The following is an 18,513-nucleotide window of genomic DNA, read 5'->3' as shown; positions in this document are numbered from 1 at the left end:
CACAATGAAAACACAATGAAAACACAATGAAAACACAATGAAAACAGAGTGAAAACAGAGTGAAAACAGAATGAAAACAGAGTGAAAACAGAGTGAAAACAGAGTGAAAACAGAATGAAAACAGAGTGAAAACACAATGAAAACACAATGAAAACACAATGAAAACACAATGAAAACAGAGTGAAAACAGAGTGAAAACAGAGTGAAAACAGAATGAAAACAGAGTGAAAACAAAATGAAAACAGAGTGAAAACAGAATGAAAACAGATTGAAAAGAATGAAAACAGAGTGAAAACTGAGTTAAAACAGAGTGAAAACAGAATGAAAACAGAATGAAAACAGAGTGAAAACACAATGAAAAAAGAATGAAAACAGAGTGAAAACAGAATGAAAACAGAGTGAAAACAGAATGAAAACAGAATGAAAACAGAGTGAAAACGGAGTGAAAACGGAGTGAAAACAGAATGAAAACAGATTAAAAAGAGAATGAAAACAGAATGAAAACAGAGTGAAAACAAAATGAAAACAGAATGAAAACAGAGTGAAAACACAATGAAAACACAATGAAAACAGCTAAAACAGAATGAAAACAGAGTGAAAACAGAATGAAAACAGAATGAAAACAGAGTGAAAACACAATGAAAAAAGAATGAAAACAGAGTGAAAACAGAATGAAAACAGAGTGAAAACAGAATGAAAACAGAATGAAAACAGAGTGAAAACGGAGTGAAAACGGAGTGAAAACAGATTAAAAAGAGAATGAAAACAGAATGAAAACAGAGTGAAAACAAAATGAAAACAGAATGAAAACAGAGTGAAAACAGAATGAAAACAGAATGAAAACAGAATGAAAACAGAATGAAAACAGAGTGAAAACACAATGAAAACACAATGAAAACAGCTAAAACAGAATGAAAACAGAGTGAAAACAGAATGAAAACAGAATGAAAACAGAGTGAAAACACAATGAAAACAGAATGAAAACAGAGTGAAAACAGAGTGAAAACAGAATGAAAACAGATTGGAAAAATAGTGAAAACAGAACGAAAACAGAGAGAAAACAGAATGAAAACAGAGAGAAAACAGAATGAAAACAGAGTGAAAACAGAATGAAAACAGAATGAAAACAGAATGAAAACAGAGTGAAGACAGAATGAAAACACAATGAAAACACAAAGAAAACAGAGTGAAAACAGAATGAAAACAGATTGAAAAGAGAATGAAAACAGAGTGAAAACAGAATGAAAACAGAGTGAAAACAGAGTGAAAACAGAGTGAAAACAGAATGAAAACAGAATGAAAACAGAGTGAAAACAGAATGAAAACAGAATGAAAACAGTGAAAACAGAATGAAAACAGAATGAAAACAGAATGAAAACAGTGAAAACAGAATGAAAACAGAATGAAAACAGAATGAAAACAGTGAAAACACAATGAAAACAGAGTGAAAACAGAATGAAAACAGATTGAAAAGAATGAAAACAGAGTGAAAACTGAGTGAAAACAGAGTGAAAACAGAGTGAAAACAGAATGAAAACAGAATGAAAACAGAGTGAAAACAGAGTGAAAACACAATGAAAACAATGAAAACAGAGTGAAAACAGAATGAAAACAGTGAAAACAGAATGAAAACAGAGTGAAAACAGAATGAAAACAGAGTGAAAACAGAATGAAAACAGAATGAAAACAGAGTGAAAACAGAGTGAAAACAGAATGAAAACAGAATGAAAACCGAGTGAAAACAGAATGAAAACAGAGAGAAAACACAATGAAAACAGAGAGAATACAGAATGAAAACAGAGTGAAAACAGAATGAAAACAGAATGAAAACAGAATGAAAACAGAGTGAAAACAGAATGAAAACAGAGTGAAAACAGAATGAAAACAAATTGAAAAGAGAATGAAAAGAGAATGAAAACAGAGTGAAAGCAGAATGAAAACACAATTAAAACAGAATGAAAACAGAGTGAAAACAGAATGAAAACAGAATGAAAACAGAGTGAAAACAGAGTGAAAACAGAATGAAAACAGAGTGAAAACAGAATGAAAACAGAATGAAAACAGAGTGAAAATAGAATGAAAACAGAGTGAAAACAGGGTGAAAACAGAATGAAAACAGAGTGAAAACAGAATGAAAACAGAGTGAAAACAGAATGAAAACAGAGTGAAAACAGAATGAAAACTGGGACCCGTTGCACAAACGTAGGATTTAGACATCCAGGATGAGTTACTTAGCCAGGTTCAAGGAATCCAAAACATTGGCGCCCGGGCTTAGTTGGTTGCACAAAGGCCAATCCAGGATGAGCAGACACGGATTCATTAAAGGAACATTCCACCAGTGGAGACATGAATATGTATTGAAAGTGGGCCATATATGTGGTAGAATAGTAGCATAAATTTCTAATTTGGTGCCTTCTTGATCGAGAAAAGGCAGAAAATGACTTTTTTGTGCTTTTGGATTAAAGACAACAATCCCCATAGTGCATTGCAATGCTCAAGATCCTCAGGCCACTCCCCCGAGAGTAGCACCGACTACGCTACCTGGAAATCATGTCACACAATTTCTAGTGAAGAGTTTGCGAAATCATTCGTGAATTACTCCTCATTTGTGTATCGAAATGGTGTGCACTTGCATGGTACCGGGATGTTCAGCCAGCACAGGGAAAATACACGGAGTAAGTTTTCATAGATTACCCAAAGAGTTGGACTTGTGCAAAAAGCCAGGAACTTTTGGAACTGCTAGCAATGCTAAACGCATTTGCCTGGAGGTAAGGCTTTTTTTCTAACTCGACTCTAGCGGCTACTGAGAACACACACTGATATAGTCGTCTGCTGTACAGCAGCACATCTCATATGATTTGGCTGTTTACAAAGTAAATATCTTGTATGTTTTGGTCGCTTGCTGTTCTAGTGTGTCTGCCTCGTTAACTCCACTCGTCAGCAAAGTTAGCAATGTAACGTTAGACACTTTGCTATGTAGATCTAAATAAGTTCGTTATTAGCGATGTAAATCCACCATGTTTTACTGTGTTAGTCTGACGTTATTCAAATGTTTTTAACGTTATTGAACGTATGACATTTCAGACTAAAACGACGTCGACGTCTGCTGCAGAGTTGTCCTCATCATCAGAAAACATTGAATCCCAGACAGCGCCAGACGTCAGCTGTACCTTAACCCATTCCTCGTGATACATTTTGTAATATTACCATGTCTTATATGTCCTAAATGTCTTTGTCTTATATGGTCTTTACCTTATCCTTGCACTGCCTTACCTGTTTGCACTTCCATCGAGCACTTTACTGTATACTCAATCACAGGGTCAATACCTTTTTTTTAATCGTGTGGATACTGTTGTTTGTGTGTCTTTATGTTCATGACAATTCTTATTTTGTGAATTAAAAAACAAAATGTCACTCCTTCTCTCCTGTCTGCCTTCAACAAAGTTTAGAATAGCATCATAAACTTGGAAGGAGGTAACTGATTTGCAACAAACTTATAATGCAATGTATACTTGTAATGCTTCATAATTTATAGTAATTATAGGTAGGCTATGATCACAATTCTGTCGTTTTGTCATCTGAGGTAACAGTAGCTATATTGTTCCAGTTCTTAAATGTTGGTCGTTAAATAACTCGAATACACTTGGAGCAACATTAGGCTACTAAGAACCACAACAACGTACATTTAACCATTTAATTAAATAACTATACAAACAATACAACTGTTGAATGAATGTAAAACAAGGAAACTATCTCCTGAGCGTCCTCCACTTCTTGGTGCCCGCAGTACTGGCCGTCTGGAGCTGGGTAGTTCTGGCGGATAGCCTGCACGACACAAGCAGGTAACACGACACGACGCCCTCTGCTCCTTGCAGGACCCACTCAAGAAAGTGCCGGTAGGCTGTTAGACGAAATTGTCTAGACAAAACATTGATCACAAAGTGAGTGATGGCATTTGAGCCTAGCGTGCCACAGTATCTTGCATAACTGCAAGCTATTTGTGCAATGAACATGCCACGTTAGCGTGTTAGCAAGAGTACTCCTTGACATAGTAACAAAGAAAACAAACTTACTTTACAGAAAGACGTCCATTTGGCCCTGTAGGCTTTGGCTGTCGTTTCCAGTTGACTTTAGGTATTCTAAAGTAAGTCTCCAGGACGCCACTATCCATATGGGGTGCGAAACTCGGGTGATCAACAACACACACGTCCGTGTCATCCTCCGATTTCGTCCAGAAGAAATTGGCACCGCTGGAATTCTTGGCAGCAGACAGACTCTTGTTCTGTGTCCATTGGCGCACAGTTAGAGCACAGGCACCACCAATTCGCCCCAGCTCGAGCCATATCTTCTTCTAAATCCCAGTCCTCCGTATTGCATCTGTCTGAGTATTCGGTACCTTCGACCATGTTAGCTGCAGCTCTCAAAAGCACTGGCACTGATCTGTGATAGGTCTGTTAGCGCATTAGGTCCAACCCCCCTATGGGCGGTGTTGAAGGGTGGGAACTAGCGCTTGTAGTTTCTACAGAAATCCACCCCTCTTCCACTTCCTCCTACAATGACGCAAAATGACGATTTTTGCGTCATTGTAGGAGGAAGTGTAAAGAGGTGAATACGGATTTCTCCCGTCTCAGGGGGATGTGATAGCGTGTTGCATGACCATTCAAAAGTATGACTGGGTTTCTAACAATGCAAAGCCTAATGCAAATGGGTGGAGTGTCCCTTTAAGCCAGGTGAAAGCGATCCTGGATAAGTGCTGCACACGGCTTTCTTAAATAGACCCCACGATCGATCAAAAGCCCCTTTCACACTGCCGAATAACCCGCGTTTAATTCACGAATTTAGCGTGTCCGCTGTTGTGTTCACACTGCCGACCCGGGCTGCCGCGTCAACTCGACTCGCCTTTCGACCCGCGTCGGACCCTAGTCTTTTTGCCGAGCCGAGTTTGATGTGAACACAATTGACGCGGGTCGGACGTGGGCGTGACGTGAGGAGTTTAAAAGACAGAATGGACAGCTGATTCAGAACAACAGCGACAGGTGAGGACAAGTTTTACTCTGTTTTAGCCTACATCAAGTTCGAGACATTTTTTAATATGGCCAACTGGGGAGACAAGGAGGTCCGCGAGCTCCTCAGCCCCCGAGCAGAGGACGTTATTTACCGCCACATGTCGGGGACGGTGAAAGATGGACATCTGCTGGAAGGGCTGGCGAGAAAGATGGGAGAGCTCGGTTTCCCACGCAGCAAGACGCACCGTAAAGTAACATCTCCATGAACTGCATTGCAAAAACGAGTTCTCAAGGTGTCCCGCCATCGTTTGTTTGAAAAATTTGATGCAGACAGGTGTATTTAACCCTACCTCCAGCGCATGGCTTGTGACTACGTCATTGTACACGCCCAGCATTTTATGTGTTTCGTGTGACGCTCTGCCACTAGGCAACGCCCCCTGAACTCGGCTTCAGGCGACACAGGTCACCCTGACACGCCAAGCGTTCACATTGCTCGACGCGGGTCGAAGGTGCAATTTGGACCCGCTAAGGTAGCGGGTCGCAGTGTGAAAGGGGCTATAGATTCACTGATTCACCATGGCAACAAGGGCGGCGTATTTCTCCCCAGCGGAGCAATAATTATTAATGGAAGCATATGAAGAGGTGACGGAGAAAATAAAACAAAAAGGAAATACTGCCACAGTTAAAAAACAAAGGGAGCAAGCGTGGCAAACCATTGCTGACCGCCTGAATGCGTAAGTAGTGCACAAATACACACTCACCTCTCCACTGAAATTATCACAATTAGGCAGTGTTCGAACTACGGGGGACTCGGGGGATCCGAGACCCCCTGAAACTGACACGAGACTCCCCCGAAAACATGATTTGGGAAATGTTGAGGGGTCTCTAAAATATTGGCAAAATGTGATTTCCCCTGATGAGTTATGATTGCAGACGCGATGCGTGTGGAGCCTGTGTGCGTAATTGGCATAAAGCTGTGCTGTCCGCCACGTATGATTCTGTATTGCTTCTCATGTGTTTTCGAGATCCGCGCTCTGAGTCAAGCGCAAGCAAGCAACCAAAATGGACATGGTAGCAACTTTTTATTAAGAATGTGCCTGCCCACACAATGCCTGTACTGTTTTAGCAGTGAAAAAAAAACGCAATTAAAGGACTTGCAAGCATCTTCATCTCCTTCCCTGGGCATAGAAGACTCTGTGACATCAAGGAGGAGTTCTATAGGATTGCAGGTAAGATTTTTTTTTTTTTTTTAAATTACAGTTACAATTACAATTTTAACATTCAGAGTAAGATACTCATTGCATCGTATTACAGGTTTCCCCAATGTCATTGGTGCAGTGGACTGCACACACATCAAAATAAAATCCCCCTCAGGTGGCCATGAGGGGGATTTTGTGAAGAGGAAAAACTTCCACAGCATCAATGTACAGGTGAACATGACTTTTGATAAAGTTAATTAATGAACACTGTACATTGCCTGTGATGTGCATTAATTGGTTTAACATCTTATCATTTCAGATGGTCTGCAATGCTAACTATTTGATCAATAATGTTGTGGCAAAGTGGCCCGGCTCGGTCCACGACTCCCGAGTGTTTCGGAACTCAGAGATCTATCGGCGCCCATCACAAGGTGAGCCACAGAACCTCTATTGATAACCACTTTTAACATCATGGCTGTGTTAAGACTGTCACTACTTATGAGGTTGTGATGGTAACATTTTGTATTCACAGGTGAATTCCTGGGTGTATTGCTGGGTGACAGAGGGTATGCCTGCCAGCCTTTTCTGCTCACTCCATTTGCAGACCCTCTGGAGGCACAACTGGCATACAACCATGCCAGAACAAGGGCCCAGATCGAAATGACATTTGGCCTACTGAAGGCACGCTTTCTGTGTCTGACCCACCTGAGAGTCAGCCCAGACAGGGCATGTGATATCATTGTGGCCTGTGCTGTCCTCCACAATGTGGCCTGCCTGAGAAAGGAGAGGGCCCCCAGAGTGCCAGCTCTCATAGACTGGGACAATCCTGCCATCTTCCCGGATGACGACTGTGGTCAGCTGGTCAGAGACCAATAAGTGTTAAATTATTTTAATTAATATGCATGTTGCTTTAAGTTGGGCCTGCAATGGCAGAGGAATTTTTGTTAGGTTTTTGTGCTGTATAGGCAAGGCAATTTTATTTGTATAGGCCATTTTTACAAACAGTTTGTCTCAAACTGCATGCTTTGATTCTGTGCTTTTTGTCTTGTAGAGCACTGTGTGACTTCAGTTTTAAAAGGAGCTGATGGTTTACTTGCTTTGATTCATCCTTGTTCAATAAAGGAACATCATGGTACACTCTAATGTGTATTTATATTTATATGGTGATGTACTATATGTGTAGTCTGTGGGAAACTAAATTATCTAGTGGTTCATCTCAAATCATCAGTTATCTAAAATGATTTCAATTAATGATCACAAATGTTTCAATAATGATAGTGGGTATGGTTAAATGTTTTAACAATATGTTCTAGGCAGTGGAATAAATATTGGTTTCCAATTGTGACGACCGCTGACTGAGATAAGGAATGAGATTAAATAGATCCTGGAACTTAGCCTGGTCTGGAGCAGGCTAGCTTCACAGAATAAATCTCCATGGTAACTTACGTCTGAACATATCCCACTTCCCTCTATCCCACTTTTGTGCAACCGGATCACGGATAAGTTGATCCAGGATAGCCAACATATCCCCGCTTAATCCCTTATCCTACTTTTGTGCAACGGGCCCCAGAATGAAAACAGAGTGAAAACAGAATGAAAATAGAATGAAAACAGATTGAAAACAGAATGAAAACAGAGTGAAAACAAAATGAAAACAGAATGAAAACAGAATGAAAACAGAATGAAAACGGAATGAAAATGGAATGAAAACGGAATGAAAACAGAGTTAAAACAGAATGAAAACAGAATGAAAACAGAATGAAAACAGAGTGAAAACAGAATGAACAGATATATAACGGCACTGACCCGCTACTGAAGGTGTGTTTGCCTTGGGTGCGGTCCACTCCCGCAGGCCTCCCCACAGCAGGACCGGCTGCCTGCAGAGAACACACACAGAACAGCCATCCTGTTAGTCAGTTAGTGACAGACATTTGGAGAGTTAAACACTTCATGAAGGACTGAATAAAAAACAAAAAGAAAAGGATAATGTGGATATTGGGAAGCATGTGGATGAATAATCAAATGTGAATACACGACTCTGAATGAGTGCATAGGCGGAGATTTGAAGACGCTCCGGTGTTTAGATTGCAGCTTTGAGGCACTACATTTAAAGCCTGACCTTAACAACTTAGTGTTTACGCTCTGAAAGACAAAGTAGGCGAATGAATAAGCACGCCAAGTGATGCACAGATATCGTAGCAATTAATATTTAATACTTGAAGACAGTTCAGTTCAGTTCAGAGCTTTATTGTCGCTCCAGGGGAAATTTGATTTGCAGTGGCAGTGCAACAAACACAACAACAATAAGCAGAACAGCGACATAAAACAATGTCGCAGAGTACAGCGCAACCAAACTTGATTTGAACAATCCTAAACGAAGTAAGAGTAGAAATATCAGAGAGTATAATAAAGTGTAGAAAAGATAAAAGATGCCACAAGAACAGTGCATTTAAGGATTGTGCAAATTGATTGCATTGATTGCACGTGGAACAAAGGAAAACTTATACCTATTTGTACGTGCCCGAGGTAGCTTAGATCTGCGTCCAGACGGCAGAGAAATTAATTCCTCCAACAATTGGTGACCTAGGATAGACCTGATGGGCCGAGCCTTCTGTAAGACCCGTCTGTCAAAGATCTCCGAGAGAGAGCTGCTGAATGCCAATAATCTTATTTGCGTCTCTCACAATTTTTGTTTTTAACCGACAAATTTCCATCAAATGAGATTAAGCAAAAAGTTCAAACTGACTCAATAAATAAAACAAAAGCATTAAGGTCTTATCAACATTGAAAGATTTTAGTCTGCACAGAATGTATAATCTCTGCAGGCCCTTTTTGCAGATTGTTGAGGCATTTAGGTCATGTGTCAAGTTTTTATCAATTATTGTCCCCAAATATTTATATGAATCCACCATCTCCACTGCTGTACCCTTAATAACTGTTGGGTAAGCTGGATGTGGTGTTTTCCTAAAGTCAATGAGCATGTCCTTAGTTTTTTGAACATTTAACTTGAGGAAATGGCCGTCACACCACTCAACAAAGTCAGTTGTAACTGGCCCATGGTCGACCTCGCCATCCTGGAGTAAACTGAATAAGACTGTGTTGTCAGTGTGGCGACTCCTGCAGTCATTTGTATATAAAATAAACAGTAAAGGGGACAGGACACACCCCTGTGGTGAACCTGTAGAAGACATCTTCTTCTTTTGGGATAAGACACTATTTACCCTGACTGACTATAATGTAATGTAATAAATATCATCATTAGTGGGCATGTCAACCAAGAGGCTCTCGCACAGTTGAAGCAGTTGCACGAGCCGATTTACCTCATCCTGTCACACTACGCATGCGCGAACATAGATACGGAAGAGAAAATTGTCAACAGAAGAAGAAGAAGACAACAGAACAGAACTTCAGGCTTCTTCTTCTTGCAATTCCGGACAGTCTGACCGTGTCGTGTAGTGTGAGCAGCCAGATCGCATCAGACCATCGGATCGTACAGTGTGAGAACAGGAATCGTGAGCTGCAACGTTTTAACCCTTGCGATTCACTCGTACAGTATGAGCAGCAGCTGAATACCGCGATTGAAAAAAATCGCACAGTGTATGCCCAGCTTAAAAGAACATTTAAACACAGGCACATGTGTAAATATCACATGTGTAATCTGAGCGTGGGCATTCACCACACAGCTCCCTTATGTGGAAACATAAGGAGAAATACATGCAGGTCGATAAGGCTGTGTGTTAGGAACTGGCACTAATGAACTCCTAACATGACCTTTGAACCCCACCACCCCCACACTGCCACATGACCCTCTCCAACTGCTTATGAAAGATAGCGGTAAAGAAAGACTAAATTTAATGGAGATCAAAAATACAAGAGCGATTGAGTCAAGAAAGAAGCAAAGACGGTGGATAATGTGAAGAGATGGAGGAGGACGAGATGAGTGAGACTCGACAGTAAATGACACCCTGCCAGGACAGTAAACATATGTTTGAGCTTTGGTGGCTTGAAACTCAATTAGTCTGGCCTGACTGTTGATGCTGTCATTTGAGCTTAATTAGTAAGAGGATGACAGGTAACATTAATTATCCTAACCTTGCTGACATGACAGTCACTCATACATTAATTGCAAAGCCACTGGTGCTTAACTGTATGTCTCATTAAATAAATGCAAGAAAAAAAAGTCCCCCTCCCTTGTTCTCTCTATTCAGGAGAGCAAAATATTAATTACAAAGGATGAGAATGTATGCTACTTATTAAAGGGTCATTTAAAACAAGTAAAGGAATCTGAAAAACTCAATGTGTCTCATTACTCATAGTAATGTTTGGGAGATTCTGAGAATGCTTCTAAAGGTTTCACACAATGAACTCTTTGTAGTTTAGGAAAAGATATTGACCAACATTGCTCCTCATATTTCAAACCCAGTTATTTCAGCCCAATCCAACATGAAAAATACAATGATCTTTTTTTAAGGAAGCAATGAAAAACACAAAAGGATACAAGGCTGAAGAGTGGTGCTAATAAATCATGGCTTTCAGTATTAAATAATCACATCAAAATGTATCATTAGGTACAAAAAGCTTATTAGAGGTAATGACTGAAGACTTGATGCTTTCAGAAAACAAAAATATATTTATTAAAAGGCTGATTTATTGGTAATGCTGGGGGCAACTGCAGGGGAGAAATTAATACATTAATCTGTCAGCACTGGACAGCTTAATCAATACTTGTGAGCATTAGTGGCCCTCCAAATTCTGGAGGACAGAAAGGCAGGACTTCCATTTTGACTTAGTGATGAATAATCCAACCTTGAGTAACTATGTCTGTAATAAATGGGCTGCAAGCATTTTTTCTCCTAGGTCCAATTTAATAATTGCTAAAAGTGGATAAAACAGCACACAATTAGTGATATTACTAATTATTGAATGACCAATCAGCCTAAGTGTTCGCTAAAAATGCTCTCAGAGTGAGTATGATAAAGTAGCAATACTGCATGCTGGGCATTTTGTGTCAGTGTATTTATGCATGTGCATCTAAATGAAAGGGAAATACCTAAAGATAAGCAGTCTTGAAATGTTCCCTCAGGAATATATAGATAAATAAAAATGAATGTGTTCTAATGCAGCTTCAAAGAGCCAGAGGCCTGAAATGGAAAGAAATTACACATTTAAAATAAAATGTAAATATATTTTCTGTTTAAAAGAAAGGAATATTCCAGATGTCCTGTTGACAAATGTGCCATATACTATGAATAAACTATGATTTATGCTGTAGAGTCGCATGATAACAACAACTGTTGTGTTTTTATCATGTTAAAAGCAGCAGTTTATTTCGGTTTATACCATGTTGCAACTCCTTGTTGTTATAGTGGCACAGAAGAGACAAAGCAAACAATGACAGTACATTGGTCTGGTCTGTTGTTTCCAGCCTCCGTGCATTTTCCTTCAAGCGAAGAAGGGAAAAGTGAGGCCAGGCGCATTCAGATGGTTGCACTATATCCCTCTGGATGTCACACATTTGTACACATTGGACCTTAAAGAAGAGATTTAACTCTCTGCTTGTACACGCACATGCAGGCATTGGAAAAGAAGAACAAAAGAGGAGCTGACACAGCAATTTACATAAAAATGTGGATAAATATATGCATTGGGACACAAGATCGTTTTACTGACAGACATTGATGCAGGGTGATACAGCGGACACAGACATGCATACAAACCAAAGTTTGACATGATAAATGCCAGATATGCTGCTTCATCAGCCTTAAGGCACACTGTGGGCATAAAGAAAACTGTTTGATTAGCATGCTGCCCTCAACCTTTTGTGTGCATATGTGTGTATGTTTTAAGCAAGGCAGAATCTGGCCTTTAAAAAGCAGAAGCTGTCCTGGACCAACAGAGTTGAAATGAAATAAAGAGAGAATTACAGAGCAGAAGGAAAGATGCAGACAGAGGAAAAAAAGAGAAATACTGCAAGAAGAGTACTTTCTTTCCCTCTTACCAAAAGGCCAAGTGACAATTTGAACAATTACTCTGGAGCCATTAACCCTATAAGAAGCTGTCTGGTTGAGAAGAGACAGATGAGCGAGCGTGTGCACGTATGACAAATGTGAGAGAGCGGGATAGAGAAGCAGATGGGGAAAAAAACAGTGACAGCAGCTTAGAAGACATGTATGAGAAAAGTGGAAAGAGTCTCTCTATTTACTGTAGATGTCCTCCAGAGTCATTTATCACTCTGACACTTATGTGGTAGTTATTCTGCAGCACAGCCGATGTAAGACTGAAAAGTGTAGACAGAGGGAATATTTGTGGCACTGAAGGCCATCAAGCAGACAGAAAGTTGGTAGGAGGAAAAATAATGATAGCATTTTTTTTTATATACCTTTCTGCACTTATGTTGTAACGACTGATTTCCACCATATAACTGAAATAACCAAACGTGGGGAGTGAAGGCAGGAACACACGAATGAAGCCGAAGGCAGAGCAGAACCAAGAGGGCCATAAAACGCTGATTCTAAAAGAAATACTTAGTATTTCTCTGCCCACGAAAAAACAATCACTACAGTTCATTTGTTAAATGTGAAACCTGTGACAAGTGTGCTGCTGATGTGAAAATTATTGCTCTGTTAATAAGATTTGAGGGCTTGCAGAAGCTTAAGGCTACGGCTACACGAAAATGAAACAAGTTTTTTTTTTAAAACGGGTACGAAAATTCTTGCGACCACACGGCAACGCGCTGCTGTAAAGACTCAGGTCCAGACGAAAACGGATGAAAACGATGAAACGATGCAGTACACACGCCACTGTGTCACGCCACGCTGTGAGACAATAGAGAAGTGTTAAAATTGGCTCACAGCGTCAACGTTTGACTGACGCAAAAACGTTTTAGCTGTAACAATGGAAACGAAACGAGGCCGTTTTCAAACTTTCCCACTCTGGAACCCGTTCTCAAAAACTATCGTTTTGGGGTAGTGGGAACGCCGGCTCCGTGTGGCCGCGACAGCGAAACGATAAGAAAAAGTATCGTTTACAGTGAAAAACGTTTTCGTGTAGCCGCAGCCTAAATGCCGGCTGATGGCTGCTGTGACTGACAGCTGGCTTGCCTACTGCTCTCTCTGGGTTCTGAGTTCACGTTTTCTCTGAAGGCAAAAAAAAAAATCTATCTTCATACTAACATGGTCCCAATGATTTTTTCAGGGTTTTTCCTGCATAGAGAATTTGGTGGTGGCCACAACTGCCAAATTCCGTACCGCCACCAGCTCACGGCTGGTTTTCATTCGGTAATTTCACTGAGCGTTTCCCTGTCGGGATCTGTCGTTAGATTCATATGTAACTGCACGCAACCACTCATATGTAAGTTGCACGCAACCACCAGTGGCGGCGCTGTGTCGAAATTAGCACCGGTCGACATGTCAAACCAATCATCTTTTACCGCCACATCCAGAGACGAAGAAGAGGAAGTTTTCACTGCAACAAACACAGATGATGACAGAGCGACAAAAAAGGGTTAGTATTAGGGAATAAAGACTGCATCAGGAGGTTCTACAGGATGAAACCAAGGAGGGCCAAATGTTCTGTCATCTTCTGTCGCTGGTCAAACACTTGCTTGAGCCAGTTGAAGGCACGGTACATGTGCACCTGTGAGCCCACGATCAGGTACCACCACCACCTCATTTTCAGCCAGGAAAAAAGACAAAATTAAGCTGAATATAGTTCTAACTTAAACAGCTACTAGTTGTTGAATTATTCTGAACAAAGGGTTAGGGTTACTGTTTTTCACGCACTGCATCCAGACACCAACAGCAGAGGTTCCACAATGTGTAGAGGAACAGAACCCAACAGTACTGCAGGATCTTATATGCCAACAGAACTGTATGCATGTGCCTCCACAGGAAAAAACTGCATCTGGTCGTCTTTGATTGGAATGAATGTCTTTAATAAACATATTGTTTATATATTCTTGTTGACTCAATAATAAAATAACTCAACTTGTACAGCGCTTCCTGAATTCAACAACATTCATCTCTTTGGATTGGGAAATTATTTAAAATGCCTTTATTTTCATGGCATAGTCATTAGTGATAAGAAAATAACTCGATCATAAAGCAGGGTTTAAATATCGACTTGTTGAAAATGGAAGCTGATAATATGATCTCCTTATTTCACAGCAGCATGGTAGTAACGTCAGTCTACTGGGCTCAGTACGTAATAATGTTCACAAAAAGTTAGACTTCACAAGCTGCCACATTCAAAGGAAGTGAAATTTACACGTAGCCCATGATGACGGATTTATTGATAAAAAGTCCAAACACACAAAGCGATCAGGTCCAGCTACTGTCCCAGACTGAGCTGAGCCGGTGTCATACTTCAAAGCCTCATACATGCTGCGTTTATACAGAAAATAATCCCAATAATAAGAATGATAAATCAGGCAGATATCTTGCTAATATTGCTAATATTCATGTTTACTATTCTAAGTCTTATGACGTGGGATCTGGGTTTTGCGCTGTTGTGTGAGCACTGTTGAGACTTTGCTGGCTTGGGGACTCATGAGAGTCCCGTCTTTTACTGGCCTTCAGTAATCCACCATCATCTGTGGGGCTGTGATCCCCTTGGAAATCTGAAAAAAACATTTTTTCCTTTAGGCAACTAGTGCATTTCCACAATCATTGATGATGTGGGGTGGGTGTCAGGTCCAGGGCAAAGGGAGATGTCAGTCATTACCTCTGTAGTAAACGAAGGGGTGGAAATTTTTGTTATTTCATCAGTCGAAAGGATGTTTAGTGATGATAAGCATAATGCATCCTACCACAGAGCAAACAGCGTTAGAACTTTTCTTCAGAAAAGACAATCCTCCCGTTGACATGACCAGCAAACAGTTTGGAGCTCAATGCGATTGAAAGTTTTCGGCAGAAATTTGAACCGTGAAAATGTTCCGTCCTGCAAAGCTGATCTGTAAACATCTCTACAAGAAGGTTGGAAACGTTGGAAAGTGACTGATGAAGAATACTGGTTTTCCATTAGCGGAGTCAAAGAATTAAAGCTGTCAAAAAAGCAAAAGGAGGAGCAACAGAGTACTAACTGTAATTTATGTGGCTCATGATTCCAAAGTTTTTCTTTTACTTCATCTGAAAAAAAACATTTTTAAGGTATGTTTTTGCAAAACCTGAATGTTCAGCTAATAAATAAAAATGTTTGTGACATTTCTGTGTTTTGCTGTCTTCCATGTGTGATGAGTCCATCATTTTTACCAGGAGTGTAACCGACTGTAAGTTCAATCTTTGCAAAAAGGTAGTGCTGCTCTAGAATGTGGTTAATGGACCAGTAGATAGTTCTAAGGTTGTCTCTGCTAATTGAAATTTGAACTGCTAAGTTAGTCAGAAGTGTCGAGAAGACACTGTAAAGAGTTTCCTCGAATAGGTATTCCCTGCCACACAGCAACTTTTAACCTTATCAGCACAGTTATTTTAGTGTTCAAGAAACAAGTTTACATTTCCATAGGAACATTAAACCTTCATAGCATACAGCAGAGCGGACTTAAGCATGGATGATGAGACACATCTTATATTACCCTGTGTTTGATCTGTCCCAACAAAGGTTTCCATAGCTTGAAATGGTAAAGATTCATATCTAAAAGTTCACAAGAGGCAGTGTTTTCTGCCTCTGATACTAAGGTATAACAGTATGTAACATTACACTACTCAAGGAAAACATTTTTGACCTTTCTCGAAATAATTCCTTCGTTAATAATTGCTCACACAGAACTTTATTGTATTAACCCATAAGAGCCCAGACCCATTTCTACTAAAATGAAAATTAAAGGGGTTATAACACAGACTAAATAGACCACATAGAACCCATTTCAGAATTTTTTTCCAGAATACCACCCCCCACTGTCAGAGATCTGTAATGTGACATAGGCTATATGTCACATTGGGACTTAAGAACCTGGATAATTTCTCCATCAAGGAAAATTATGGGGGACGTAAGGATGTGTGACACAGGTGCGGCTTATCTGCAGATTTTCACATCTTCATTGTAAACAAATTAATAACATAGCTAATTACACAGGTCGGACTGTTCAGCTGTTTCAGACTGATACCTCCGGTTCAGGCTGCTCCTCATCCTCAACACGCACGTCTCTCTTTCAATCGCGGAAAATATTTTTCAATTCTCATCTGGATTGAAGCAGCAAACATTCAGTGTAAGAGTTTAAAAAAACTACTTTATTTGATTCACAGCTGCTAGTGTTTTGACCTCGACAACCCAACTACATTATTTATTTATTTATTTTTACAACAAACTTGCGACTAGTTAACTTTATAAAGAAGGCGTAATCGCTTGTTTGCTATGGGTCGGGACGGGACAACATTGTATTCAAAATATAAAATATTTTTATAGGACTTTTTAATGTGTGATTTTATAAAGGTGCACGTGATACCAACCTTTCGTGAATTTCGCCAGCCGTCTTCTTTCGGTTGAGCCAGAGCTATAGAGCTAATCTAACGCGACGCTGAAGCTAGCAAGCTTCCAGGGAAGCACGGAGGGGAGGGGCTGTGTGTGTGTGTGAAGGCTATGCGAGAGAGACGCGAGGGACAGAGAGACTGAATTCAATTCAATTCAATTCAAAAATACTTTATTTATCCCAGAGGGAAATTAAATGTTGATGTAACTCAATTAAATCAAGGAGTTATTATAGATGCTGATGGCTGTGGGCAGGAAAGATTTCCTGTAGCGGTCCATTTTGCATCCAAACTGAAGAAGCCTTTGTCTGAAGAGACTCTGTTTTCCGATAACAGTCTCATGGAGAGGATGTTCAGGGTTGTCCAAAATTCTCTTGATTTTATGCAAAATCCTTCTTAGCATTATTGTCTCCAGAGGTTCCACAGTCGTCCCCAGAACAGAACCAGCCTTCTTTATCAGGTTGTTGAGTCTTTTTAGGTCCCTAGTTCTGATGCTGCTGCCCCAACAGATGACACAAGAGGAAATGACGCTCTCAACAACAGACTTGTAGAAGATCTGCAACATCTTGCTGCAAACCTTGAAGGACCTTAGCTTCCTCAAGAAGTACAGTCTGCTCTGTCCTTTCTTGTAGATGGCTTCACTGTTGTGTCTCCAGTCCAGTCTGTTGTCCAGATGAACACCAAGGTATTTATATTCCTCAACCACCTCCACTTCTTCTCCCATGATGGAAACAGGGTTTGATCTGACCCTGTTTCTCCTGAAATCTACAATCATCTCCTTTGTTTTGTTAACATTCAAGATGAGATGATTGTTCCCACACCATGCCACAAAGCGGTCCACCAGCTCTCTGTACTCAGCTTCTTGTCCATCTCTGATACACCCGACAACTGCAGAGTCATCTGAATATTTCTGTAGATGACAGGAGTCTGACTTGTACTGGAAGTCTGAAGTGTACAGAGTGAAAAGGAATGGTGAGAGTACAGTCCCCTGTGGTGCTCCTGTGCTGCTGATCACCTGGTTAGACACACAATTCTTCAGTCTGACAAACTGTGGTCTGTTTGTCAGGTAATCATTAATCCAGGTGATTGTTGAGGCCTCCACCTGAGTCTTCTGGAGTTTCAGACGAAGCAGATCAGGCTGAATTGTGTTAAATGCACTGCAAAAATCAAAGAACATGATCCTCACAGTGCTGCCTGCTTTGTCCAGATAACAGTGGGTTTGTTGAAGCAGGTGTATGATAGCATCTTCAACCCCAACTCCATGGCGATAAGCAAAGTGCAGGGGGTCCTGATATGTGCTGGTTTGCTTACACAGGTGGGTCAACAGGAGTCTCTCCAGGACCTTCATGATGTGGGATGTCAAGGCAACAGGTCTGTAGTCATTGATGACTGAAGGGTGAGTTTTCTTTGGTATCGGAACCAGACAGGATGTCTTCCACAACAGTGGTACCTTCTCTTGGGTTGGTTACCTTAAGGCCACGGTATGCTACTTGAAAATGTGTTGCAGAATCCCACAGAGCTGCTCTGCACAGGCCTTCAGGACTTGGGGGCTGACACCATCTGGACCTGCAGCCTTGTTCCGGTTCAGTCTCTCCAACTGCCTCTTCACCTGACTTCTAGAAACAGAAAAGTGGGAGGGGAAGGCAAAGGGGACAGCAGCATCTCCTGATTTGGTTGAAGACAAACTAGTGGAAGTAGAAGAATCCATGACTGAGGTGGAGGTGGAGATGTTACAGGAAAGCTGTGGGTCAGAGGAGGGTGGAATGTCTCTTTGGCTGGGAACAGGAGGGGAGGATGGTGAGCTTGTTCCTGAACTGAACCTGTTGAAGAATGTGTTCAGCTCATTTG

The 18,513-nt window shown here is 40.7% G+C and overlaps 1 protein-coding gene and 1 long non-coding RNA gene across 7 annotated transcripts in view; one reads left to right on the top strand and one right to left on the bottom strand.

The window, feature by feature from the left end:
• Window positions 1–18,513, bottom strand: part of pard3bb (par-3 family cell polarity regulator beta b) — a 275,337-nt gene that overhangs the window by 175,417 nt on the left and 81,407 nt on the right. For all 6 annotated transcript variants that reach the window (XM_075478942.1, XM_075478941.1, XM_075478945.1 and 3 more), the window contains exon 5: window positions 8,012–8,082. In XM_075478942.1, the coding sequence (XP_075335057.1) occupies window positions 8,012–8,082 (71 nt within the window). The remainder of the gene's footprint in view (window positions 1–8,011; window positions 8,083–18,513) is intronic.
• Window positions 5,571–6,433, top strand: LOC142396340 (uncharacterized). Its single transcript, XR_012772528.1, has 3 exons — window positions 5,571–5,740; window positions 6,133–6,235; window positions 6,321–6,433. It is a non-coding gene; the product is annotated as an uncharacterized LOC142396340 (long non-coding RNA).

The sequence above is a fragment of the Odontesthes bonariensis genome, chromosome 12, assembly GCF_027942865.1.
Source record: "Odontesthes bonariensis isolate fOdoBon6 chromosome 12, fOdoBon6.hap1, whole genome shotgun sequence".
In the NCBI taxonomy this organism is placed as follows: Eukaryota; Metazoa; Chordata; class Actinopteri; order Atheriniformes; family Atherinopsidae; genus Odontesthes; species Odontesthes bonariensis.
Note: the sequence above shows the minus strand (reverse complement) of the source record. Positions and strands in the feature narration are given on the sequence as shown.